Genomic DNA, 26,051 nt, shown 5'->3' on the forward strand with positions numbered 1-26,051 from the left:
CCAGAAAATATGGGTCCCTTTCAAAATTCCAGATAGGGATTTGCTGACTTTAAAGAGAACTTTACAGTGTAGAAGTACCAGAGACTGACTCTGAGTAGCAAAATAACTCAGTGACAGTGACCAAAAAGCCTCTTGTATATGTTGACTACAGGAAATATACAAAACACTGGTGCTGGTCCTGTAATCTGTCTCACAGCTGTTGAGCTCCGAGTCTGGTACAGTCCCACTGAAGTCAATTAATCTACGATATTACCTGGTCCGCCAGAGAAGAAGATTCTTCCTGGAATAGAAACTAGATTATTGTAATTCATTTTTCAGTACTAAAATATCACTGTACATCTTTTAGCTATGGGATACTGTAAATGGTATTTCTATTGAGTATTTTAATAAAAAAATCAGATGACATTGCTTTAGTTGTCAGATTTTCTTGTTAACTTTAAAATAATATGCAAGGCAAGCTAAACATTACCTTGATTTTCTTCCAGCTTCCCGATTGTTTCTATCTGCTCAACAAGGTCATTTGAGTTCCACTGGCTCATGCCTATGAGAATGGCACTTTTTCCTTCCACCACTTCTTCTGTAGGAGGAAAAAGGAGAATGGAATAAATTGCAGTGACAAACAAGAGAACAAAGAGGATTAGTGTTAGTAATTATCAGAGAAATAAGCAGGTCGTTATGATCCCTAATGGGAATATAGAACAGGTTAGTATACACAGGACTCTAGGAAGTCTTCCTGCTTAACAATTCACCCTGCACTGTATGCACATGCTGTGTGTGTTGTGTGCAGGAAAACCAGGGGAAAGAAAGGACTGCACAAATTTTTGCTCTTACCTTGAACACAGCACTTAAAGATAAATTTAAGAGCAAATTACTCTACTGAATGTTTAATATCAAGAAGCAGAACTAGTCAGATAGTCTCTCTCTTCCTGCAAATAAGTTTTCAGAAAAATTTTTTTTTGTTTTGCAAACATTGCAGAATCAAGATTAAAAAAAACCTTAAATAATAATGGACACCTTTGTTTTTTCTAGCAGCTGACAAAAATTTCACACAACCTACCAGTTTTGCCCAACCCACAGTTCTCATTCTTCAGTTTCTAAAACCTAAAAATACTTCCTGTGTTAAAGAGCTAACCTGTATTTTTTCTCTTGAAATGGATAATTTACCTGAAAATTCCTGTGACAAGAGCCATTTTCTGACCAAGAAGTCATGGAAGTGTGTTTATGTTTAATCTTTACAACAGCCCTAAAAAGCAATTAATAGGCTGTAAGCTCAGGAGAGTAGGAATAGTCTCTTTCTTACCAGCCTGGGTAGAGCAGAAATGCTTCAGGGGATATACACCGTAAATGACACAGCTTGCTAGTGTTAGTATCACTGTAAACTTTTTGAAAAGGAATGGTCTTTTTTTCTTCCAAATCTCCCAATTGATACAGGAATACAAACACTACACTTCTACTTGTACAATTCAGTTACCTCTAAAAAAACAAGAAAACCCCCCAACACCCTGTAGTTTAGTAGCAGTGCAAATTTTACCAATGTGCATCTAAAATCCTGATTTCCTGTTTGTCATATGTGTGAAAATGCTGTAATAATGCCATTAAAGCAGTAATTCTACCTAGCACGCATGTAATTATATTAGTATAATATTTACTGATTATATACTTACATTGCTTCAAGAAACAAAGTAAGCTATACTAATACATAGAGTAATCAAAATAGCCCACAACAGTCAATAAACTATAAGGGCAGGAGAACCAGCACTTTCCAAGACATAAGGGAAACCTCAGTCCATATTTCAGGACTTTTATCAGTTATATAGGGGCACTTCAACATTTCATTTCAGCCTGGAAGTACAGCTATAAAGGTGTCTTATAACTGCAAACATTTTAAAGCTTATTATGTATCACAATTTTAGCCTGTAATCAAAATAACATTTTCCTACTTTAGATTGGCCTAAAGTGAAATTATTTCTGTAAAAGTCACATTAAACCATAAATATTAGCTAGTAGATTTCAATATCCTAAAATTCTGATTTCGGCACATTTAAAAAGGGGGGAGGAATGGACTCACAGACCAGTTTATAGACATTTCAAGCATGTTTTTTCTTTTCATCAAAAGCCATCTGTGCTCTATAAGGCTTTAAACTTTCGTGTAGAGACACAAAGACATCCTGGAATGGCACCAGCTCCATAGTGCAGAGAATCAGGTCTGTAAATAGGCTTATTCTTTTATTGGGATCTTATCCAGGAAGGGGGTGGGGGGAAGAGCTTGGAGCCAGAAGCACCAACAAAATGATATGTTGCAGATGTTGCTTAAAAAAAAAAAAAAAAAAAAAAAAAAAAAAAAAANCAGGCTTAGAAAGCTGTATGAAAACATTTTCCTTTGATTTACCAGCTGTTTGGGAAGAAGGGTGCATTAGTCCTTTCTGAATGAACTTACTAAAAACATTTTGGCCTAGCTGTGTACAGCCAGAATGGTCTCTGTATCTAGGGTGAGTACATAAAAAAAAGCAATGCAAAATAAACAAAGAGGGTTCTTTACTTGCTGAGGTACTGATTCAGCAAATGGGCCAAAATCTGCCCTCTCTTACTGCCTGCTGTTGAGACAAAGGCTTTATTACAGGAGTAAACAGAGCAGAATTTGGCCAGAATATTTCATACTGAAATAATCAAATTAAACTTTTCAAGTGTGTGTGTGTGTGTGTGTGTGTGTGTGTATAGATAGACATAAATCTATCTATACACACATATATGCATATATAAAGTGAAATTCTTGAACATACAATGACAGCCAGGCCTTGCAGTTGACCTCTGAGGGTATAAAGCATTTAAAGAGATCTTGGTATTGGGAGCGGATGAAAATGGAGATCAAAATTAGGGTTTTTAAGTTGCTTCACAGTTGTCACCATACCTGATCTCCCCCCTAAGTTTTACATTTTGCAGAAACAAACAGTAATGAGGGCCATTTGTCATATTTATCAAAGAAGCTGAGAACAATCCAGCAAAGTCTGTACTGGATTTCATATAATCTCAGCTGCTCCCTGAGGTTAAAATTAAAATAAAATAAATAAAAACACATCCACCCAACCATCGAAAATAGTGTTTTGCTCATTTTTTTGTCATTTTCTCTCACACAGGTTGATTTATTTGAAGTTCTGTGGGGAGGGAGGAAAGGATCCAGAGGGTGGCTCTGGGGAGCCTGGAGGTGCTGCCCTCAAAGCCGACCGAACTGCCCCACGGACACACTGCACCTCTTGCGGCCAACTCCGCAACCAAAGCCTTTGCCTGGAGCCCCTTCCTGCACTGGCTGCTGACATTTAAGTAAAATGAGAGATGGCAAGACCAGGCCATTGAGCTCCTGGATATCAAAGTAAAGGAGGCAGCTCTTGTGGTCTGTTCGTTACACCTGGCAAAGCATAAATCTAGTCCCTAATGTCAAAGACAAAAATGCCCTTAGATAATCAGGCTTCAGTTCTGAAGGTAGAAGAAAACAGGTTGAGAGTTATATTACTATTTATTCTACCAAAACAATCCAAAATAAAACCATAGAACACAGTTCTTCTGTGCTGTGTACATTTACACTGTAAATGCAACTTTGAGCTTGTTTCCTCAGTTATAATGTAGAGATATGTCACCAGAAATGCTACAAAGGAAAAAAACTAAATAGCCCTACCAATTTTAAAATTCTTTCCATTATTTCTTTAGCAGCCAGTGGCGGAGTTTGGAACGGTATCCAAGGTTCCGGCTCTAAGCCCAATGCTAAAGCAAACTAAAGCAAAAGCTGTTGTAGTGAAGAGCCACAGTCTCAGGACAGTGCTCTCTAGAAGCAAGTCACGTGTTTGGGGAAAGGTGATTTGTGTTATTTGGTCATCTGATAAAGCTGACAAAAGTCCCAATAGATATTTGGGCTTTCTTCAAGTTTGAAGCAGAAAGCACAAACAGAAGTAGAAACTGCTTGTATAAACTGCCATAGTAAACACAGACCAAAAATAATACTATCTCATTGAGTAATTTGAAATTGAAACTCCCAGTATTTGTATTGTTACCAGGCTTAGTATTTCCCCATGGCTCACAAATGTCAATAATGTTTCTATCACAATTTTAGCAATCCTCTTCATTTATTTGCTTCAAATTATTAAAATCCCAAACCCTGACTTTGTTTTTCATCTGTTTGAGGCTTTTTCTTTTTAATAGATGATACTCAGTATTTCTAACCAAACTATATTGCACTTTAAAATATTCAAGCACACTAGAACAAAGGAACCGTAAATTTAAAAAAATCTGCAAAATCTGCCTCTAGTTTTTTGTACTAAAATAGAGTTTACTCCTTTATAGAGCTATAGCTGATTGCCTGTAATATTCTCTCAAAACCTGGAGCCAATTAATTTTTACTCTTCCTTAAAAGGCTTTTCTTGTTATCTAAATTACAAAATTTGATTTCCATCCAGGATTACTTTGCATCAGAAAAAATAATCTTAAGCAGTCTGAATCAAATAATCTAATCATCACCTATAAAGTAATATGGTAATACAGCATTATTGTTATATGCTTCAATGGAATCATTAACTCCACATTTATGCTTTTATATTGTCAGTCTGTGTTCCTTCTCTGAAATTAAAGCACCAACCTCAGAAGTTTTGAGGAGAAAACCAGTACCTGAAGCAACTCCTGTTAAAAATAAACTTTGTGAATGTTACAGTGCTGTCATAATGATGCTATGAAGCAGAGAAATAGGCCTCAACCTGTCAGCTCCCTCTGTAGAGACTGCCACAGAGTTCAGTATCCAGAACTAGCAAGACCTGGCACCCAGCACACAATCTTGCTTGGGTGATCGTCAGGGTGATCTCCAGCAGCAATATCACCTATTTCCACCTCAGCCCTCTCCCTCCATGGCCCTCACCTCCCTCTGGGTGCTCATCAGCCCTCTGCACTTTTAAAAACCAGATCTATTTCACAACCAAGGTCATAACACATTTCCCTCAAAAGAGTCATCGTACAAATAAGGGATGAACAAAGAAACAGGATGAACTAGGATGTAGGGATGTATTGCCAAACAGAACAGGTTATCTTCTTAACTCACGTGCATCCTTTAGCATTGTGTTTTTTCCCTGGCTACAAGAAATGGCAACTTCTACAATCATCTGCTTTAGACATGACTCCAAACTGAGACTACCTTTGGCCAGTTTCCTGCTCTCATTTTACTTCTTAGATCTCCTGCTGGTAAAACCAAGTTATGCTTCTCTCATGGCTACATCTGGCTGCAATTTATACCACCAGGCATCTGGAGTGGAGTCATAAACATGCCATGTTTTAGTGGTCCTGACTAGCAAAGACAATCACTCTGCAATGTCAGTACATGCTGCCGAAATCTCTCCTCATTAGCAACTTTTCCTTCATACTCTCAGGGGCTAACTATCAGCCGGAGAGAACTGTTTAAAGAGAAATTCCAAGGATCAAGGACTACTAGAAAGAGATGTTTGCTAAACAACAAACACTTGGGAGCTTAAAAGGGGGTTCTTAGAGGGTTTTATTGTTTATTCACATACTGGAAAATACACATATGAGTACATGAAATTCTTCCCTCAACTTTGCTCTTCTTTAAGTCATAGCCCTAGAAATATGATGAAATTGTAACAATTTCACATCATTGACCCCATTTAGAGCAGTACCCTATATGAAAGCCTACAGTCTGCTCCTTGTCAAGAAGGCACAAAACTTCCCCTTCACATCAACAGCTTGCAAGCACYTCGGAGTCTCTTTTTTGTAATCTACCTGACAGCAGCTGGCAGATGTTCATCGTTTGTGACATCTGTAGTGATCCTAACCAGAAGACTATTGTCTTCTGTGTATCGAGGAGTTAGTGACCAACGTAATGGATAAACTGAGCAAACACTGTGCTAGGATGCTTGTACAGCTTGGCCAGATAAACTTAGTGGGTTGATAGTAATGAAGGAGCCTGCAGGCAGCTCCCACTTGGTACTGCCAATTACACCACCTGTGTGTCCTTGTCTTTATCTTAAGGTGAAGCAGCAAGTTCTCATGTGAACATCCTTTTGTTTGACAGTTGAAGTGACGAATAGAATTATTTTCTTCTAAGAAAATCCTATGAGCTCTAAAGAGCAAAATGCCAGTAAACTTTTCAATGGATGGGATCTGCACAGCAAGCTCTGCCCTGACTGGAGGCTCTTCCGATGCTGCACAACTCAGGGTTCTCAGCATCTGAAGGGATTAACTATAAGATTTACTATACTATTCTGTTTTTCCTTATAGCGCTCACTCCAATAAATGACATTTTAAGTGATACTTTACAGAGTCCGAGTGCCTTTCTTACTGGAATCATAACAGACACCAGCCCTAGTGCCTTGCAGTAGCATACAACAGCAGCTTGTGGCAGTACACAGATTTACGTCCCCTCCGGAAGCCCCAGCTAGCCTATTTTCAACTCAATGCAGCTTTCATCCAATAAATACACATCAGGAAGAAATAATGGGTACACGGCACACAGTTCTCCTGCCCAAAGACAACCCCACCCATCATTGTATTTTATGCTTCATTGTCCTGCTGGGCAGCAACTGTCCATCTGCCCTTTGGTGTGAACTCAGCAACATTTTTCAGTAGCTGGAGTTCTTTTCCTGCTTTCCAGACATGGGGAAAAGCAGGATTGAGTGCAGGCTTTCAGACCATGAAGCATGTAGAAATGGGTAAAGCAGAGTCATTTAACCTGAGCAGAAGTCAAAACAAACAGTGCAGCAATCCCACAGTAGCAAGACATCAAGAAAAACTGAGAGAGCTTATAACAATGGCAAAACAGTCCTGGTGATTCCTTTCAGCTCTTGTTACTGCCTGGAATTTTATACCATTTTTCCACTACAACTTTTTTTTCCTTTGACTGTCCAAGTTACAACTACCTTACCCCCAAGTAGTTATCTTAAGGGAAATCTAGAATAGGAGGGGACAATGGAGAACAAGAGCTAGGCTTACCTAATATTCAGAATAATTGATAAAATATTGGCTGCAGTTTAGTCTAGCAGGAGCTTACCAATCTGGTAGAATATATGCTAAAGCATCTCAAAAGTTGTTCAACTTAGTCTGTACTGAATAGAAAAGCTTACAAGCTGTTAATATTCTCAAGATAGAAATGTCTCTATATTATTACAAACCCTTTCAAACATGGATATTTCCTTTAAGAGGAGAACTGAGTAAAATGTGTGGGTCAGAGGCATATACTTACACAACAAAACTACAGTTTAAAAACAAGAACTCAAGTCTTGTCCTGTCAAAAGCAAAGTCCAGAGTATCTTTAAGCTAACAAACCTGACTCAGCCTGACTCAGTCTTCCTGTAGAGCAGTGGGGGGGGAAGGCACCCTACTGTTGTGATGCCTTTGACATGTTACTCCCGAAACTGCAGTACTGCTCCAAACATTCTCTTTCCAATGCAAAACTTCAATTTCCTCTTCAGCCTATGGTTAAACACAATTACGGTAAAGCTCTTGTAAAAAGAAACTAGAGGAAAAAAAGCAAAAAAGAAGGACCTTTCACACCATATCACCACCACAGCAGCAAAACAAGGAACAAAGAGACATGAGACAGCAAGAACATCTATGCTGAGCTTCTCACCACAGGTAACAAATTAGAATTTATTTCAGGCAGTGCTACATGCATTTTATCATATGGCTGAAATCAGTCAGAAAGCAAAGCACAACACAAGGACTGAAAATCAGCTATAAGCAGCAGCACAGGAAACAGAGACCACAGTATTTGCTCACCAGAAACACTGTAAACTGGTTCTTTTTCATACTCTGATATTTCCTCCTGCCCGTCCTTACTGCCAGAGTCAGATTTCTATGATGCCTTGTACATTACAGAACACATTTCTGTGATCCCTGGGGGGATTTTCTGTTCCACAATAACATCTCCCACTTAGTAACGTCTCCTCCAATCTAGAGCTTTGATACAGGCAAAATAAATTCCACCTCAAAATGTAAATAAGACAACAGACAACGCATTGAAAAAAAAAGAATGGTACCAAAATGACTTGTGTGACAACAGACCTGAGGAAAATGATTCAGCTGTAAGGGATGTCCCTGGGGACAGTCAGTACAGACCACAGACCTGAGCATCTAAGCTCCTACCTGGGCTCCAAGTCAGAGGTATCTTAGTCCAAAGGCTGCCACTTCCCCCAAAACTTCCGCACCGTTTATCATTTAGCGAGGTCACAGCTCAGTCAGCAAACCAAAACGATATCCAGACTCTCTCACAGCATGGACATGAGCTCCTGCAACTTCTGAGGGCAGCAAAACTATAGGACTGCAGGTACCTCTGCAAAGTAGGCGTAGCCGAGTCTGACACTTAAGGAAACAGCAGCAAGACTACTGTGCTGGAGTCAAACACAGGAGCATAAAGTGAACACAGGAAAAGCAAAAATCCCTATTCAGGGCCAGAAGGAAAAAATTTAAGAAAACGCATTAGATGAGAATGTACTGAACTTCTCCAGCAATCCCTCATCTTCTGCACACACACATTTATTCTTGCGTGTCACAGCTTTATAAAATGTAAACAAACCTGAAATCAGTCTTTTAAATGCAAATATATTCAGTGAAGAGACTTATTTCCAGCAGTGATACTGCTTTTCTGGTTTATATCACTGTTTGTAACTTTCACCATCCAAGCAGATTAGCAATTCTAGCCTCGCTCTTCCTTCAGTTAAGGGGGTTTAATATAGAGTGATAGATTATGTATCYATGATGTCCAAAAAAAAAAAGTCTCAAAACTCAGTCTCAGGTGTAAAAATCCACTGCTAAGCGCATCAACGTTCTTTTCTTCCAGCGAAGAACCTTCTATTTAATTGCCACACTCCCCAAGACCATATGAAGTTATTAAAAATAATGAGATATGTCCCAAGGGACTGAAATACAAGGACAAGACACACTCCTTTAAATGGTTCTGAGCGAATATAGCATATTGTATGTTACTCATTTTAAACAGAAATACACGGCCAGAGTCTTCTCTTAATTGGAYTAATTTGTTTCTTTTTGTTCCTCTCAATTTCTGTCAGCACAAAGTGCAAGGGCAGGGGGGGCAGGGAGCTGCCTCTCTGACAACTAAGCATGGGATTAGTTTTTGGCAGTTTTTTTTTTCCTTCCTTCTCTATGGATTAAGCAGCTGCCTGAAYCAGTGCATATCCACTCATTCTCAGAGCTCTCCTGACACACAGCAGCTATGGGCTCTGCCTGTACCTCTTCTGACAACTTCTTTGCTGCAAGACATTTTCTTTGTGAATTTGAGATTTGAGAAACGAGAAAGTGCATCTCAAACACTGATCTAAGACATTGCATTTTGATTTCTCCAGTTTTCCTATGGAATAGGATTTGGAGATTTGTATTAGAAATCACTTTCTCTCAAAATCAGTCTAGAAAAGCTGCATTTCATAAGCCACACACCTACATAGCCTGCAGCACCACTTTAAAATCATGCTATAACCCAGCTGTCAGTCTGAGAATGCCAGGACACATTTTTTTGCAGGGAACCTCACACTACTGTTACAGGTAGAGTCYTGTTTCAGTATGACTGTAGCTAGGATTCTTCTCTCCTTATTGCTCAGAAAACGTTTAACGCTTTTCTCCAAGGTTGTGAAGCCAGTGTGGTCAACAGAATTTACCTTTCCTAAACAGCACTGCAATCTATCGTGCTTGAAGGGTCAAATATTCAATACACTTCTCAGAAGGGCTCTGTTAGCCAGCCCACAGGCAGGCCAGGTTAACTGAAGACAAAAGTTTCACAGGTGAGAATATACAGTTTACAAAGCTTAAAACTGTGATAAGTAATCAGTGCAAGTGATTACTTATCACTTACAACTAGAAAATGAAACTCTTTAAATGAGGCTTGGAGTAGCTGTGCATTCAAATACTTGCATATTCAGACCTACGCTTTCAAGCAACAATATTCAGCACCAACTCCCATAGTCAGTCCTGTGGACTAAGCACCAAGAGAGATGCAACAAGTCAAACTTAAGTACAGTGGTCATCAGCTTACTTAACATTGTGTTTTCTACCTACAGTGATAGCCATCCCCAGTGTAAAACACTTTCACTTCACTTCAAGTATTTGCTGTGCAAAGCATCTTCACCACTGATTTTCCTGTGTGTCACAAGGCATCACTAATACCACATTACACCACAGTCAATAGATTCAGGCAATTCTGCTGTAGCTAAAGCCGCTTCCCAATAGAATAGATTTCCTCCTGACAAGCAAAGCCAAACCAACCTTGAAGACTTGATCACCAGGAATGTAAAAAGCTTTTCTGTACCACTGAATTAATTTATTGCTTATTAGTTCTCCAATGGCAAGGGGCCTTCCACAGACTTAGGAGATTTTAATGGCATAGATTTTAAGGAGACATAATACAAATATCTTGCGATTTTGCTTTTGCATCCAGAAGACAAAAACCTAGCTGCTATTCTTATGGTTAGAAAAACATAAAAAAATATATCAACACACATGCACCACATACACCCTCTCCCCCAACATCTTATACATCCACAACAGCATTGTAACTATGACGATTTACAACACTGATAATATGATGTTAGACTTCCAAAATATTAAAGCATCCATCTGAAAAAAAACCTAAGAGCAAGGATCATCCAAGTATTGACCACAGCCTCTTTATGCCTATCCACTGACATTAAAAATAACAGACAGCATGGGACAAATCAGCTTATAATGTCTGAATTCTTTCCTCTCTCTGCATAAACAGCTAGAACATCCCTATGTGTTAGAAGTCTCTTTCAGACTACGTTTTGCTACAGAATAAGAAGAAAATAATGGCTGTCCTGCAATGTATTTTCTAAAACATGCACTCATGCATACACACATACACATACACACACAGAGCTCTTCCACTCAGAGCTCTCAAACTAGTCTTTGATGCCTTGCTTAAGCCCAACTCAGAAGTGTGGAAAATCTGAGGCAATTCCAGCCTGGGCAGGAGCTTGCACTGTGACATCAGACAAGATACAGCCAGGCTTTGTGCCTCAGTCTACCTGTACATCTGAAAAAATCCCTTATATTATTTACCTTTCTGAATTGCTTAGTTCTTTAATCCTTTGTGAATTGCTTCTTGATTTGCACATAGAAAATCCTCTACAACAGCCAGGTAGTTATTACTGTAAGCCTAATTGCATAGGAACAGGAAAGAAACCTGAGATATGATGCATGTATGTCAGACTTGGGAAAGCCTCTGAGCAGAATACACGCTTCAGTAATACAGGCTGAGACACACAGAGAGCAACTCCCTTCAAATGAAATCAGAAAATACATGCAGTCCTTTTTCTGCATATTGGCTGTAGCATGCTTCTACATCCAGGGACTCATTTTTAGCTGTGGTAATTCAACAGGATGCAAACAAGTTTCTGTACCTTCCGAGACAACATGAAGCCCACAGTCAATTTCACAGATTCTAGAGACAGAGGGGGCCTCCTGAATAAACCAAGCCAAACAATTTCACCTTACTATACCTGATCAGCTGAACACAAATTATATGACTTTCAGAACGTTATTATTCAAATATCCATCTCCATTAAGAACTGCCTGATTTCAGTCGATGGCTGTAGTGTTCTAGGCAAGGACAGAACATTATGCCAAGCTTTTAAATTCAGTTTTATTTTGAATACTTTTTTGTCCTTGTTTACAGTTTTTGCCTACTGAAACCGAAAAATCCAACTCTCAAGCAAGCAGCTTGTCTTTCAAGTTTCAATTTGTCAAATATTTTACAGCTACAGTAGACGATTCCCAGAAAGGAAAATGGAAACTACATGGTTTACCATCATATAGTTACCATCATTGTCAAAGACACAAGGCAGAAAAATTGAAGTCTAGGCATCTGGGATACAAAACCTGTACCTATTAATACACAGTAACAATTTGATTATTATTAATTAAGCCTCTGTAGAAACAGCTTGTGTAGGAAAACAAAATACTGCAATCCCAGGCTCACAGAAATAAACCAGGGATTTATCAGTGAAGTTGATTCAGATACTTGGGATTTTCCCCCAATGGAGTGAGATCACTATAATGCAGCAACTTGCACTTCCTTCAGAGCTATCCTCACAAGCATTCAGAACACAAAGCTGCTCCTTTTTCCTCAGTTTGCTAACCCCCCTACCGTATGGCACTTCCTTTCCAGCACTATTTCCCATAGACTACCATCTCCTTCACGTTGACTTTCAAAAAAGCATATGCCAGCATGAAAACCCAAGAGATGGCACTCTAATGAACACTGACTAATTCTGCAACAATCCCCCCGACACAGGAAATGAAAACRTTTTGAAAAATGGAAGTTCACTGCAAGACAACAGACATTTAATCCCAAATACTGCCCTAAAAGCACCAAGTGCCTTTTACAACACACCCATGAATCTCCAGACATCCAAACAGCACGCAGTGAGACTGAAGCCAATGCAGCCCCATAAACCAAAATTAATTTGTTCAGAATCAGGCCTTTTTCAAGGAGAATAGCAGTGTTGGGAAGGGAGGTGACTTTCTCTCTCTGCTGTAAATATAAACAGATGGAGAAATTTAATGACAATTTTAGCTGTTTGAAGTAAGATATCTATTTCCTTTATGAAGCATCAAATGTTTTGCACTTAAAAGTCAGAGTGCGCCGAGTGTGCTGTTACCCAAAGCAACTAAAGAGCACATCTAAATCCAAGCAAATATTACATATTAAGGGGTGGAAAAAATCCGTCCCCTTTTGATCAGAGATTTCTCTGTAATTCATAATCCCAGTTTGCTACAAAAGCCAAAGGACGTTCAGCAAGTTTATTCCATCATTCTTCACCACTGAATTCCCGGTAACATGAGGACATAAAAACAGCTCCATTTGATCTCAATAGCTCACACTATGAAAGATCCTACAGCTGGATTTCACAGCAGCAGCAGAATTAATCCTCCCCTACCGGTTATTCTCTGCAGAAAAGCAAATACATTAAGTTCAGAAAAAGCATGAGGTTTTGCTCCCACAAACAAAACCAAAAACAGAGACCCCCACACAAACATTCTTGCGCATTCACAGAACCTACAAACTTTAGCTCTGCTTCAAAATAAAACCTGTCATGCTAAGGATGTTGCCCAGATTCAGGATCTGTTCAGAGTCATAGATGTCATGGGTAACATAGCATTTTGGATTGACCTGTTGAATCCAGGCATTCAGATTTTAGTTCTTTCTGAACAAGCAGAGCTCCCAGTTACCTCAGTGGAAGTTTTGTCAGAGGGGAAATTCTGTGGCCTGAATTTTAAGAGTTAGCCAGTCGCACAAATACTCTTGGCCTTCATCAGGAACCGTAAACGAAAGCACTTCTGACAGTAATGTCATATACTATGTCAGCTGTAAGCAAGGGGGGTCCAAGAGTTGCCACAAAGCTCTGTGCTGCTGTAGCCATGCTGCTTCTGGTGCCAGATACAGCTTGTGTGCACCTCACTCCTCCTCCCCAGTACCTCCCCCATTTCCAGTAAATTTAGGCCCACTCAGAAATCCTTGAGAGAAGATCTGATTCCCTCTCCACACAGACACACACATATGAGCCTGATGATGACAATGTTGTCAGTCCATCCCCAAAGGGGCTTAGTTGCTTGCTGCAAAACTGGGGGAAGAATGGGGAGAGGAGGACAAAAACTTGAACTGACCTCGTGCATCGAAGAATTCATCATCGGAGCTCTCCACCGAGTCATTGAGGATGTTCTGCATGTGCCACTGAGCACCACTGAATCTGCGCAGGCCAGCTGGAAGTACAGACAGACTCATATTAACCCAGTGGAATGCTCACATCTGCTCCAGGCTTAAAGGAGAAAAAATTACATTAATAAAAAAATGCATGTAGATAGCTTGAGAGAATCATTTTAGTCAATGAACGTACTTTAACTTAACTAGACAGTCAGACACTAATGCTGCTGCTCATAAGACTCCTAAAACCTGTTCTCCACTCTGAAGATCACTTTTGCCCAAATTCTCACTCGTGTTAAAAGGCACAAAACTCCAAAGAAGAGAGGACACCTTCTAGGCTTTAAACAACATGGTACTTAAAAGGCAAAATGAACCAAACAGGATATAGGTCACCAGCTAGCACAGAAGAAAATATTTGTTTACTTTTATAGCAAGAAAAACAAACAAACAAAAAAAAMCCCAACCCCCCAAAACAGCGCATTTCGTTATCTTGCTGGTTCACTGCCTTTCTTTTCCTTCCCCCACTTTCAGGGTTTACCTATATTGCCCTAGCTTTAGAACTGAAATGTTTACCCAGCATGCAGCTGATATTCTGGGATCACAAGTCAAAAACAATCTATTTCTTTATCCTTCAGAACGGCAGCCTTTGCAGAACTATATAGCAGAGCCTTTTCACTCACACAGATACAAGCCAGCAAGCACCGTAGTATAATTAGATGTCTGCAAACATTCAGAAAGGGAAAAAGCACAGAGACATTCTTCCTCCCTTTCAGTGTCTCTGCTTTTCTGCAATTCATGTTGCTAATAGGTGGCTCTCGCAGCAATCTGGCTCATCAATGTGAATGGTATTTAGCAATAACCCTTACTCCTGCTATAAATGAGAGGACAAAACAACAGGAGAAAGACCAGAGAAGAAAGCAGAGATATAACTGATGGCTCATGCAGTAAAGCAGCTGTTCATCTCTTTCATTAAAAGAGAAACGTCATCACCGATACAGAACCGGCTGAAGATTCAGTTTAGGTCTTTAATCCTCTCCAGTGTTCTTTCCAATATCAGCTTTGTCACCTGCTTTCAAATGGGCTGAAGTGGATTAACATCAAAGCTTATCCTTCAAACAACAAGTTTTCAGTAAACACTCAACATTCCTCACTTCCAGTCATTGTTTCTTATTTAGGCAACTGGAGTCACAGAGTGAAAAATTTATACAGAATCTCTCTCCTTTTCAGTCTCCCACTCCCCAAATGGCTGTCCAGTATTATGTGGCCTTTTGCATGGCAGGTAGCGAGGCTTTTTTTTCCAAGGATCAAGCTCTGCCTATAACTGGAGCCCCTCCAAGCTTTAGCATTTCCAACTCTGTTTAAATTCTGTACATAATGAAAATACAACAGTCATTTTCAATGAAATAAGGGCACTGTCATGTTATCAGAAAAGTCAGTCTGCTAAATAATGGTTCCTACAAAGAAAGAAAAATTGAAAAATTGGTTACAGTCTGCTGACTTGCAGATATTATCAGAAAGATATAGGTTCGGAGACAGAATGATCACAAGCAGCATAAATCCTATTGTCAACAAGTAACCCTTTCAACTCCTAGTCATCACAATTATATTAAACATTGCAAGGAAGACAAAGCCATCTATCAGCAGTGCACTCTGTCACGAAGGTCCCACAATTTTCTAAATAGAAAGAAGGTGGGAAGGGGTCAGAAGGGAAATGGAGAATTCCCCCCCACCTGTTACAAATATTCAACAACAACAAAAAAAAAATCTGTGACAAAAAAAAACGGGTGTTCAAATAAATAATGTTAATGCAGAGACAGGCAGATTTGATGGCTGGGTTTTTTGGTATTTTAATCACGCTGCCATCATTTCCAAGCACTGAAACATGCACACACACAAATCCTAGATTAGAACAAAGAGATGAATAAGAGACCAACACCTTGATTTTTAACTCAGATGAACTGGAAGCAGAAGGAACAGAGAGCACGAGAGAAAATGGCAGGCAACGTTTAAAACAAAACTGAAAACCCAGGGAGGATGGGTTCATCCAGTGTCATGAAGGAGAGAAGGAACCATGGGATTTTTAAGCCAAGTACTTTCAGAGGCACTGGAAAATGAAAACGGTCAAGCAGAGTAAGCAGATGAAGAGAGATGACTGTAAGAACATCTATTTTTGTGGGGTGCAGACTTTCTGGGGTCTAAAAATCCAGTTCTTCATGCTTTTCTGTCTTTGAAGGCTCTATGTCAGGAAGGAAGATCTATGTGGCAGAGGGATGGGTGGTTCATCCTGCCAAAGCAGAGCAACATGGGCTGAGCTCTCCTTGGCAGCTCTATTGGCAGCTCATATGGGAAGTATGACAGCAAGCTAGACAGCTTCGACCAGAGGCTGTATTGGGAAAGGATGAGTAGGCTTCAAGAGTCAAAACAAGAAAACATACAGTGTTGCTCAAGCATTGGAAGGCAGTAAAGATAGATCAATATAGACCAAAGGAACAGACCAAAGGAAAGCTGCACTACAAACGTGAACTGAACAGATTGATAGCTCTCATAACAGACACCTGTTAAAAGACTTCTTCAGAAACCCTTCCTCAAGACCACAGGAGACAGCCACAAATGCGTGTCTATAATGTCATGAAAAGAAAGAGGAAAAAGAAGGGTAATATGGATAACGATCCAGCTGATATGGGGATAAGGGTCTGTATTACATTTACCTCACTGACTTGGTCTGCACCAGCAGACTCTTCTCAGAATAGAACATACCTGCATAACTCAAGGGCTCTAGCGGCCAGGCAGCTCCCAAAAGGTCCACCAAGAAATCAAAACACACAGTCCTCTCTGGACAAGTTGTATGCATACAACTGCTGGTGTAAGCATGTCAGGACTAGAGTCAAAATCCACTCAGATGGATTCTCAGGAATATTTTGTATCAGGGACTGAGCCTCACTTCTCCCTCCCATGGCATATGAAGGGTTTTCAGAGACCTTACAACAATGCTAACTATAGAGCACAGGATTAGAAGGGATAAACAAAGACTGAATCCAGGCCCCTGTCTAACAGATGTTGACCGATATACAACTCATCAAGCACATACAACAAATCCAGATCCACAGAACTGCTGCATAATTCCAAAGCTTGTCTGCTCTTTCCAATAGGTATTGGTCTAATGAAATTGTTACTGCTCCATACAAACCTCAAAACAAACTTGACCCCTTAAAAAAAGAAATAATAAACTGGAAAAAAAAAAGTCAACATTGCAAGTGACCCTGGTAGGAAACGTATCTCAGAAAAATCAGCTTGTGCCTACCATTACAAAGGCCCAAAGCAAGGAAAAAATTCAAATTTCCCCTTGGGGAAGTTTCAATGAGTGGCAAATACAAAAAGAACAGAAGAGAAACATAACTCTACAAATGACATGGGTTGTTTTTGGAAACAGTTCTCTCTATAGAAAACAAAAAATGAAAGAATAGAGATTCTCTCGACACGGAGGTTGTCAAGGCAAGATCTTGCCAGGTGGCAGCTTCCGGTTATTCTTGCTACAGACATGACAGCAGAGAGAACAGTACAGTGGCCATATGGATAAATGATAAACTGAAGTCAAATGTCACACTTCTGAAAGTGGCCATGATGAATTTGGATTAGTGAAGCCCTGCCCAGTCTTCCCACAAATCCCTTCCCCATTTTCACCTAAATCAATTTGCAGCATCTCTCTAAATACTGCCCTTCCATGCCAGAAAATGAAACATAGATGTTTGGGTTTTTTGGCCAGGAATTTTCACTATTCATTTTGCCAGAACTTGAAGGATTTTGTCTGTGGTTTATTTGTTTTTTCCCTCCTCCCCTGAAGGAAAAAAATTCAACTCTCTCAGACCTAGCTTTAACAATGCCTCCTTGTTATCGGGCATAATCAAGACAGGTGACATTCACCCAAATAACATTAATATTGTTGCAGAACAAAACATGATCACCAAAGACCTAGCAGTGAATAAGATTCTGATCTCAACTGTTGAGGTATCAAGTTTCTCTCTTGTTTTTGAGGTGGATTAGAAAGCGAAGCCCATTACAAGTACAGCTCATAACAAGGGATGTTTGCCCACTCATCTTTTACCTCAGTAATAGTTCCACACAGTTTGCTGCTGTTTATCTTTCACTGATGAAAGCTGGCCTCAAAGGGTGCACCTTAGCATCAAAGCATTCCAGTTCAGGTCAGGAACATGCTTCCACAGTGAATCCCTGCACTGTCCTTGCATCTAGTCCCCCATTTCTCTCACCAGGCACCAACAGGATTTCTTTCACATGAAACTAAGCCAGAAGAGATGCCTCAGAAGTGCACATACTATGTTCCAACCACAAAAGGGAATTCAGTCTACAGGACTGGATGAGAGTTAGCCTGAAAGAAAACTCCTGAAAGGAATCTGGAGATGAGCATGGGGTCCTCAGCAGCAATCACTTCACTCTGCACATCCACTCCTGCTGTAACTCACTACTCACTAGTGCACACACAGCCAGACAGACCACTGCACAAACCTGTCCATGTTAAGTCAGCATATATCTACAAACTTCAGCAGGTCTGAGACTGGTCTTTTTTCTTACAGGAGTAATTAATGGTGAATACTCAGCGGCAGAAGAAATAAATACAATTTAACAGCAGTGGCAAACAGTCATGTCCCAATTCAGACTTGTTACCAAGTCAGAGGGAGCCCGGCTCCTCCCTTTTATTACCTCCAGAAAGTTCTTATAAATGCTCCTGCTTGCTCCCCTGGGAACAGATACCATCAGAACAACAGACAGCAAGAAGTACAAAGTACATCTTTATGCAAGAAAGGATGAAGATTAAAAACAAGGGCTTCCGAGCTGCAGAATTAATTAAGTCTAATTTCCTATTTTGCTTTATATCCTTCAATTTTCTTTCTTCCCTCTTCTATGCTAGTAACAGTCCCCTTCTCTCTCCCCCCCACTTCCAGTTTCTCCTGCTTACTGAGCTGAGGGACAGCATGAACTACAGCTATTTTAGTGCTATGCATGTCCAGATCAACCAGCCAACTCTGGTCTCTTTGGAATGACTAAGGAGGCAAAAATAAAGCTTTCCTTTTGTGTGAATATCGTCAGTTAATCTGCATCTCTGTCTTACCCAACATCCTATTTTCACAATTGATTAACTTCCCGTTAAACGTATGAAAACCTGATTTCTGAAACTACTACCCCTTTGACTGAAAGTGGCCAACAAGGGCAACAAAAACAGCACATCTGCAGAAGCTTCATTTCCTCTGAAAACTGGACTATGATGTTTCTCATTTTAACAGAAACTTGTAAACCAGTTGATGCAAAGTTTCTAGATAGCTGAGAAAGTGGGTAGGGAAGTGACAGACCTAAAAATGTAGACAAGCAACTCTTCTTCTTGTTAAAGCCTTTTGCATAGCTATGCAAAATGCATGACACAAAATGCCAACACAATTGAGTCAATACACAACTTCTGATAAGGCCATTCCCCATTGCAATTGATGTCTTTTCTCCCTATTTGGCATTCCTAGTCTTCTCCAAATCAACAGAATATGAGGTTCAAGGGGCTCTGCAGACAAACCCTGTAAGCTATACATCTGCACTGGCCCTGTTCCTTTGGTGGTTAAATTTCAATATGGATGAATTCATTTTTTATGACTTAAAGCCACTGTTATTTCCAACAGTCTCCAGAAGAACCAAAAGCAACAAAACTCTTCCCAAACTTCAGCATGCTCTTTCCACCTCCTCTTCTTGAAGAAAGGAAAGAAAGCAGGTCACTTCCACATAACTAATACAAAATCATGCTTGCTCTTTGAATTTTTCAAAGCCCTTTGCTTCCTGACACTAGGGACAAAAAAAGTGCCTGCAGGGATGGAGAGATGAGGACATAACATCACTCTTACTCATCCATCTTAACCCACCGCATCATTCTTTCCTTCCAATCTCTACACTACCTTAATTGTGATTTGCAAAACAAATCATCTGTTTCTCAACTCTCCTGGATTACCAACTCACCTCCATTTCCCTAGTGATTACTCCAAACACCCTCAAACTGAGGAATTTAGTACTGTGATTCACCCAAGATGGTTCACAATTAAGAACGGAGGACGATGTTATTTCACAGAGCTTGCAATGAGAATTGAGTCCCAATTTAATATCAGGCCAAAGGGAGTTACACATCTTGAGATAAAAGAAGAAAATTCCTCCACTGTCACAGGCATTTCACCAGGCTGTTCTTAGAGACCCCACAGTGTGCACTGTCACTGCAAGTGAAATTCCCTGCCATGCAGGCAACTAGCAGCAATTCCTGCCTCACTTCAGCTGGATTCAAGCAAAGCACAGGCTTCAAGCTGGCCCTGTGTGGGGCGGATTCTCATCTGAAATTTACTAGCAGTGCATTCAGCGTTGTGCATTTTCATTTGGTTTTGTCATCTGTGTTATTTGAAGAGTTTGGGGGTGTGGRGGGGTAATTTATTATTTCACTCACATTTGAGCACCAAAAGCYACACATTTTTGTCCTTAGGAAAAAAAGAAAAAAAATAAAAACAAGGAAGACCACCTGCATGTGAAGTTAAGTGAGAAGAAATCTATTTCCATTCCCTTTTTTCCTCCTAGAATCTTCTCTCCAAAGTTTGGCAAAACCTATTATTCAGAATTTGAACTTTTGGCTTTATGCTATTTGACAAAGTGCCTTCAGCACTGTGAGCTGCCACAGAAAACAGTAAGACATCATAGGCAGCTTATGCCAAAGAAAACAGAATAATGATTTTGCCTGAATGATATCTGCCGTATACATACAACCAAAAATAGTCACCAAGAGGCACTGCCAAGGATACAGTGACTGATGAAAATCCATCTGCATGTACTAGATATTGTGAAATTTTACTAGTAGCCTAGCAGGCTTAAAAAAAAAAAAAATCTTTTTCTTTTCACCCAAAATTTTGGGGGATTTTTATCAGTTTGATTCTCTACAAGACCAGATAGGGCCTGACAGCTAGATCCTGACTGAATGGCCTGATGAATGTTTTCCTGAAGGTTTTATAGGAATATATTGCAAGTAATGTCACAGGCACTGCAGTTACGTTTTATTAACGTATTATTGGTTTCTTTCTCCCTGTAAAAGAATCCTCAATACTATCTGACAAGAGCCTGTCCTTCCCCCCTACATCAGATGGGCACCAATAAACTTGCTAGAAAGTTTCAGCACTTTCTATATCAAGAGAAGATTTTTTTTTTTTTTTTAATAAAAATGCAGCACAGTATCTACAGTAGTTCAGTGGAAGATGATATTCTACTGACTTTAAGAATTCTCTCCTGGATATATCTTTGTCCCCAAAGCTACAAAGTCAATTCACAGGACTCCAAAAACCTCCCATTAAACACTGGATTAGATATCAACTCTTACTTTAGTGTGGAGGGTGCTCTGATGGATTCCTCAACATCAGGGTTTTTACAAAATTCATATCATGTCAGAATGTATCACACTAACAGTTCAGAGTAGTTCCTGTGGAATAAACATACAGTTTATATATCCAAAACACTGCTGTTATGCCATACATGCAGTCCTCCAGATTATGATGTGGAAGGTGACAGTGGAGATTTGTAAATTGGGAAAGAGAATTCTGCTTGCTCAATCCAGCCCACAGCAGCAGAAACAGCAGTAATTCTGGTCTCTCTGCTGTTCAGATGAACATTATTGATCAGCGTCAAACACACACACCTCCCCCCCCCATTGTCAATGTTAGCTGCAATAATTTAACCAGGTGCAAAACATTATATAGAGCTTTATAAAGGCAGCATGAGGATGATACTTGGCAAATTCAGAAATATCTAACAACAACAGAATCAAACCATCTTAAGGCTGACCCTTGCACATGCAGAAGTTCATAAACAAACCCAAACTGATACAGCATAACTCTGCTAACTCTAGGAGGAGAATATAAGCCAGCTTCATTTTGGTCTGACCTGAGGCTAAAGGTGCCCCAGAGGAAGTCATTTTGCCGTGCAAAACCAGCAGTGTTTTCCAAGAACGCACTGTATGATCTGGAGAGCCATCTAGTTGTCTGTTACCTACAAAGGGCCTTCCTAGAGGCGCACAGGTGGGAAGAGCATTTTCATAACATACCTCCACGGATATATGGGCTATTGCAGCCAGCAATTCCCACTAGTAACCCTGAAGAGTTCCTGTCACATCAGGGCAGGTCTAGTGGTGGCGTTGTCTATGACTTCTGGCTCAGGGAGCTCCTGAACCACAGACTTGCAGGGAGGTATTACACATGAGGAAAGGTGGACCTCTGGTCTGATCCAGTATAACCATTACCTTCTTATCTGATGTTACAAAAGTGGTCATCTTCCATTAATTTGGAGCAAAAAAAACAGAAGGTAGAACTCAGTCCTTCACGAAACCAAGTATCCTCAGCTATCATGTAAAAGGATCCCATCTCCATGTAACAGTGGAAGGGCTATGCCCAGCTTCATGGATTGCTGATCCAGTCCGCTGGGTTACAGAACAAGTGGCAGCACACATTTTCAYGGGCATACTAATTTTTAACAATCCTCTGAAGCAATGGGTTTCTCAGTTGTCAGTAAGCATTAGCAAGTCATTAATGCATTTACCATGGACTTCACTTTCAGGATACTGTCATAAACACAAACATTTATTTTCCATTATATCAGAAATGACAGCCATTTAAGTGGTTTCAACATTTAAAACCCCTGCAATTATATGTTACATATAATTAGCAACCACAGTATCTCTTTTCAAGCTAAGCCTGTCTCTTCAGGCTCTTCTATGTTGCTACCATGGCTCCTAATGTCACAACATGATTATTTAAAGTTTGCAGATTATTAACATCTCCAACAGAATTTCAAGAGATAATTTGCATGTTGAGGTAGTAATTTTCTAGGGAGAAAAAAAACAGTTTTGATTAAAATGTTTTGCAACAGATGCTATTCACAAATTTTACTTTCAGCTCACCTTGGTAAAGTTCATTTTCTATCCCTGAGATATGGCACATTTTCACTAACAATTTCCTAGAAATATGTCAGTGGAATATAGCATAGGAATTCTGACAACAGTGGACAATGGAAGAGGGCAAGATTTTTGGTAGCTGCACTTGGGTTCCATAAGGTTAAAAAAAATTTTGCAATTATTGTTTTTTAATCCATTTTTTCTACTAAAGAAAAAGAAACCTAAGGAATAAACCAGTTCAGAAAACACATTTGTTACTTGAACAGCCTCTAATGGCATAACTTCTAAACATCTCAAGCACAAATGCACTTCCCATTACAGTTTTCCTGTCAAGTAGGTAATTGCTATCATTTCTCCATCGGGTGCAGAAAAAAGATGTATTCCTAAACTAAAACAGTCAAACTAGTACAGCCCCTCATGCAGAAAAGACCTCAGGATCCCCACAGACACCCTGGCATTATTTATTTGGGTACCAATTTTTAAGCACACAAACTCTACAAAAGGACCTAATCTTGAACTCACGTTTAACTTCAGCTTCAAGTCCAAACACTCTCCTAGGTTGATAACATGAGTATGCAAAAGCAAAACATAGGCCTCCTAAGAACTAAATAATCTCAGATGCTTCTGTTGAAATCAAGATGTTTAAATGCCTTTGAAAACCACAGAACTGCTTTACGGCAAGAGGAGGTAAAAAACAAGAGTAGGTTTAGCTGGTAACAGCAATACAAGACCATTAACCAAACCTCTCAAATGCTAATGCAAATCTGGAAGAAACACTGATGAATACCACTGTTCACCTTACCTCTCTCCATTTTCAAGACCATCTTCCCAGCCACCAGTGCTAGACAGCGGCACATTTCCAACAGCCACAGACTAACTCCAAGTAAGGACCCACATGGCTGATACCTATCATTACATCTGCTAGCTGCTACACATCGTACTTGTTCTAGCAAAGCAGAGAACATTCTTCCTCCTCAAAAGATGCATAACTTCAAAAGACCAGCCCTCTAATGGTAATTAAAGATTATATATGATTGCATTTAAATCCTCACAGGGTAGAGAGAATATAGGGTCTGTACTGTTTGTTACTGAAGTCTTGTTTAACAATCTCAGAGAGACAACACTAACAAAAGTCTAAAAAGTATGTCTCTTTCAATTAAAGCAATGGCACTTAGAAGTGTTCATTTCACATTTCCATCAACTTTTTCTTTTTCTGTTACTTCAGTTTTAGAAAAATTTCTGTAACAGTCTAAAATGTTTTTAAATGCGGAAGTGTTTTTTTTTTTTAAACCATCACACTGCTACAGAAGTTATTTCAACCCTTTACATAACTCAGTAACATGTTCATTTAAATTGTTAAAAAAACACCACTGCAAAAGAATGGTTTGCTAGTTATCAAATTCCCGCACAGAAGATGGATTTCTGTTGAAAGGCACTTAACAATTAACTCTCTGGACAAGGACACTAAGTCAGATTCACTTGAATATACCTTAATCATTGTAATTATAAGGAATTGTCCCATTGGTAAAGTCAAAATACAGTCTCACATTCTTCTCTCTCAGCTTTAGGCATGTAGCTGAGGCACACAAGCCAGGCTGTCAGTGCTCCTTGACAGTAGAGACAGCAGGGAACTCCCACAAGGGAGAGTTATCCTACTTCAAAAAAGTGCCACTCTCTTGACATCTAGCCTCATAAATTAGGTTGCAGATATTTATACCTAGATTGCATTGACAGTGTATGATCATTACAATAGTAAGTAGAAGAACAATCAAAATATTATCTTACAGCATGCAAAGCAATACACAGCACATACCACATATCTCTTCAGAAGCAGCAACTGTTTACGTATTCTGCGTTTCCCACCTCCTCACATAACGTGATCTCAATCTGGGACTGAAGTTCCTGGATACTAAAACAAACCTAAGAACTGAAATCTCACAGACTAGATAAAAACCAATGCACAGGGAAGAGTAAGAAAACAAAAAGGCAATGCTTCTTTTAGAAATTGTGAGTATGTTTAAAACCGTGCTGATTGGTTAGGTTTAAAGGAAACAAAACAAAATCCCTACAATACTCCATCAGGTGCTAGGATCCCACTTGGTTCTGTATTGTTCTGTCAAGTATCCACTTGAAGAACTCCCCAATTATGCATTCACCTGAAACAGTAAGTATGATTCACTGAGGACTCATTCCTCATTATGATCATCATTCATCTGCTATGATTCATCAGTATGGTAGAGTTGTTTGAAGACTTCCTAGCAGCCAGTAGTTTCCCCTCAACGCCCATTTCCCTAGAAAACACGTGTATAAATTTATAGACTCATTAAAAAAATAAGAAAGAGCAAGAGAGAGGAAAAAAGATTCCCATCCTGAGCTATTTCCTGTCCAAAACAAGGAACAACAAAGCCAGGGTAGACAAATACGTGCACACAGGTGTGTGCAAGCATGCGGATGAGAAACTCTGTGACATGAAGACAATGCCCCAAAGAGACAGTTGTCATCTGTGCTCCTCAAACTCATACCTTTTAACTGTGTATGTGGCACAAAAGGACAGGGAAAAATTAATGGAAACAGAGCAACCCGCAAACCCCATAATGGCAATGATGGTGGGGGAAGCACAAGCAAGGAAAGAGATGGTGGTGGGAAAAGAGTTATTAGACACAGGGAGGAAAGCGAGGGCAAGGACAGAGCTGTGTAGGAAAAGCACTGCTTGCAGGACTTTGTCCAAGCAGGGAGATGGTGCTTCTCAAACACTCTGCAGGAAGAGCTTACCAGTTAAATCTTTCCTCATCACCATGGTGTCCACTGGCTTAGATCTTTAGCTCACATGCTGACAACCCCAAGAACTCAACACATCTAGGTCAATTTATTCATTTCATTCAAGAAAAGGTGTTGCACAAAGCTCAAAATTCCTCTGCATTCTATGAAAAATCATATAGTTGCATGTGACAGAAAAAGCTTTAAATACAGTGAATAAAGTCCTATTGTAGCAGTCTCTGCAGATTTTCACACTTAAATTTGACTATTAGTGCTCACTATCAACAGAAAAACATTTCAAAAAATTCTAAGAGTTTCAAGACAGCTTAGATGATTCTAAAACTCTAAGAAGTTTTGGAAGTTTTAATTTTTTCTTATCAAAATGTTGAAACAGGACACGACTGTTTTGATTTGGAAGTGTTCTTAGCTGCAAGGGCTGAGATTATTCTAAGCATTCTAATTCAAACATGTTAATCCCTGCAAATCTCCTCCCCTCCCAAATCTTCCTATTCTTAGCTTGCAAAAGTTCAAAGTGCTGATTTTGCATGTGTCCTGATTTAGGACAAGAAAAATAATCAAAGACACAAAAGCATGAAATGGAAAGACAAACAA

At 39.7% G+C, this 26,051-nt stretch overlaps 1 protein-coding gene across 1 annotated transcript in view; it reads right to left on the reverse strand.

The window, feature by feature from the left end:
- Positions 1 to 13,798, reverse strand: part of PITPNM3 (PITPNM family member 3) — a 107,851-nt gene extending 94,053 nt beyond the window's left edge. The window contains exons 1-2 of the mRNA XM_026075922.1: positions 13,681 to 13,798; positions 470 to 577 (exon numbers count right to left, since the gene is read on the reverse strand). Coding sequence (XP_025931707.1) covers positions 470 to 577; positions 13,681 to 13,798 — 226 coding nt within the window. The remainder of the gene's footprint in view (positions 1 to 469; positions 578 to 13,680) is intronic.
- Between the last annotated feature and the right edge of the window lie 12,253 nt (positions 13,799 to 26,051).

This window comes from Apteryx rowi, unplaced genomic scaffold (genome assembly GCF_003343035.1).
Source record: "Apteryx rowi isolate R43461 unplaced genomic scaffold, aptRow1 scaffold_414, whole genome shotgun sequence".
Lineage (NCBI taxonomy): Eukaryota > Metazoa > Chordata > Aves > Apterygiformes > Apterygidae > Apteryx > Apteryx rowi.